This window comes from Bufo bufo, chromosome 3 (assembly GCF_905171765.1).
Source record: "Bufo bufo chromosome 3, aBufBuf1.1, whole genome shotgun sequence".
Classification (NCBI taxonomy): domain Eukaryota; kingdom Metazoa; phylum Chordata; class Amphibia; order Anura; family Bufonidae; genus Bufo; species Bufo bufo.
The window spans coordinates 703,820,892-703,823,717 of NC_053391.1; the positions used below are offsets into that span (position 1 = coordinate 703,820,892).

General features: G+C 47.5%; 1 protein-coding gene across 1 annotated transcript; it reads left to right on the forward strand.

Annotated features, from left to right (window-relative positions):
• The first annotated feature begins 713 nt into the window (after positions 1 to 713).
• On the forward strand, positions 714 to 2,059 carry LOC120994139 (olfactory receptor 56A4-like). Its single transcript, XM_040422593.1, has 2 exons — positions 714 to 762; positions 1,095 to 2,059. The coding sequence occupies exons 1-2, from the start codon at positions 714 to 716 to the stop codon at positions 2,057 to 2,059; spliced, it is 1,014 nt and encodes a 337-aa protein (XP_040278527.1).
• Positions 2,060 to 2,826: the final 767 nt, after the last annotated feature.

Here is a 2,826-nt window from a genome sequence, read left to right on the forward strand (position 1 = left end):
GTGCTGATGGCAGTCACACTATGTATGAGGCACTGATGATGGCAGAAACACTATGTATGAGGCGCTGATGATGGTGGTCACACTATGTATGAGGCACTGATGACGGTGGGTCACACTATGAATGAGGCGCTAACAACAGTGGGTCACACTATGTATGAGGCGCTGATGGCGGCAATCACACTATGTATGAGGCACTGATGACGGTGGGTCACACTATGAATGAGGCGCTAACAACAGTGGGTCACACTATGTATGAGGCGCTGATGGCGGCAATCACACTATGTATGAGGCACTGATGACGGTGGGTCACACTATGAATGAGGCGCTAACAACAGTGAGTCACACTATGTATGAGGCGCTAATGATGGCGGAAACACTATGTATGAGGCACTGATGATGGTGGTCACACTATGTATGAGGTGCTGATGGCGGCGGTCATACTATGTATGAGGCACTGATGACGGCGGTCACACTATGTATGATGTGCTGATGACGGCGGTCACACTACATTGGTGTGACCCCCACCCCCTACATTGACCTCTTACTCCTCCATTAACCCCTTATGTGCCAATAACAGTTCAGCTTTCAGAAGAATAAGACATGAAAGCTGCCCTGTGGTTGGTTGCCATGGGCAAAGAACATAATTTTCTTCTGCCTCATGGAGTCATCAGAACCTTGAAAGTCCACATGTGACAGGTCCACATCATGAATACATGATGTTCTCTGAAGAAAGCAAAATGTCCAGTCCACCTAGTAATGGAGGTACGGACGAGAAGTCTGTCAGGAGTCTGGCAAAGCTCCACCAGATACTGTACATCAGACCATATACTATAATGAAAACACCTAGGTGGAGTAATTTCCTCAAAATAAAACACCAGTCAAGGTAGACATTAGTCTTGGTTCACGTCGCATTTTAGGCCTGGGGGGCTAGAGAAGATGACTTCCAATTACAAAGGGGTGGCCAGCCTTCACATTACACTTTTTGGGCTCTGCTGATGGCTAGGATAGTTTCCTAAAATCTACAAACATAGAGCTGGGGGGGTGGGGGACGGATCCCATGTACATAGGTTTAACCATGATGTGATCTCTTCCAGGCAGCCCACCACAGGTTAATAGCACGGACACACATCACGCCAACATCTCCACCCTGGAGTTCATCTTCATCTGCTTTCCAGAAATCCACACCTGGGATATTTCTGGTATTCTGCTGTTCTTCCTTCTGGTGGCCCTTATCTCCAATATCTTGTTGCTTGTAGTGATTGTCATAGAACCCAGGCTCCATCATCCCATGTACTACTTCTTGGCAATGCTCGCGGTGATGGATATTTGTCTCAGCACTGTCGCCACACCCAAGATTCTGATGATGCTGTGGACAGGCAATACGAATGTGACCGCCAGCTCCTGTTTCACCCAAATGTTCTTCACTATTATGTTTTCAGCTGGAGAATCTTCCATATTCCTAGTCATGGCTTATGACCGCTATGTGGCCATTTGTAATCCTCTCCACTACCCTTCCATCATCACGAAACAATTTGTGGCCAAAGTTTGCATGTTCATTGTGGTCAGAAACATGGCTGTGGCCTTGCCTATGCCTCTGCTGGCGGTAAATCTAGATTACTGCTCTAGCCGAGAGATTCTTCATTGTTTTTGTGAGAACATGTCTGTAGAGAAACTGTCCTGCAGTGACAATACTTCCAGCAGCATCTACGGCCTGGTGATCTTCATCGTGGTTGGCGGCAGCGACGTTCTGCTCATCATCATATCATATTCTGTCATCCTACAAACAGTGGTGGTGGCTCGTTCCTTCAGCGCTGCCTCCAAAGCTTTCCGTACATGCGGTTCTCACCTCATCGTCATCTGCATGTTTTACATTACAATTGCCACTACAATGATCTCAAATCGAGCAGTCAAGGAGATTCCCAGACCAGTGCATGTTGTTCTGTCTCTTCTCCATCATCTCCTGTCACCAGCTCTGAACCCAGTCGTGTACGGTGTCCTGACCAAGGAGATCCGACATGCTATACAAAGAATGCTGGGGAAGATGAAAATTCATCCATGAGGTCAAATCCACTACGTGATGCAAATTGTACATTTGCGACGCACGGCAACGGCCACGGGTCCCTTAAAGCAAATATTTTTCGTGACGCCAGTTGCAGTGAAGCAACAAGGGCATAGGGCCCCTTTTAGGGATGTAGTAAATGGTACCCAGGTGTAGGAATGCTAAAGTGGTGTAAGGTGGCCGAAATGTCCCTTAATGTTGGTGCATGTGTCACGGTGCTCCTACCTGGATACGCTGGACCCCAGGCGTTGTCGTCCGAAGCAGAGCAAATAGGGGGAATAATCAAGGGATTTGAAGAAATAAATTGAGTCCAGACCTTGTAAAGGAGTTCAATAGCAGCTTTACTTGAATAAACGTTTCTCCAACAGTCTCAGGCTTTGTCTTGGTTCCCAGCAGGCTTACCATTAACTCTGGCAGGCAAACAAGCTCAACCCTGCTACATCTGTTGCTCTCTGGCTCTGCTATGCTGACAAGCTTGCTCTATAACTTTGCTTCATTCTTTATGCTGCAACTTCTCTCTGTAGTCTGTCTCTAGATTAATACTAGGGAATATATATATACCTCCTGGCTTAAGAGACTTCAGGCTGGCCTCTGCGTCCAGCAGAGCTGAAGGTGCTCTAGCTGGCTTAGGCAGGACACGTCCAGCAGGGACGTGGACCTTCTTCCTTCCCCAAGCAGGGAGTACTCTCCACTGACCTCAAACTAAACTCCTCCTTAGAGGGAGAGAAGAGAATGGAAAGAAGGTTCCATCCTCTGCAAATGTAGCT

What these genes read in the sequence shown, in the direction of transcription:
- LOC120994139 (XM_040422593.1), top strand. Translation starts at nt 714, where the DNA reads ATGATGTTCTCTGAAGAAAGCAAAATGTCCAGTCCACCTAGTAATGGA. An exon ending in CAGTCCACCTAGTAATGGAG is followed by an intron (nt 763 to 1,094) that starts GTACGGACGAGA and finishes GATCTCTTCCAG; the next exon opens with GCAGCCCACCACAGGTTAAT.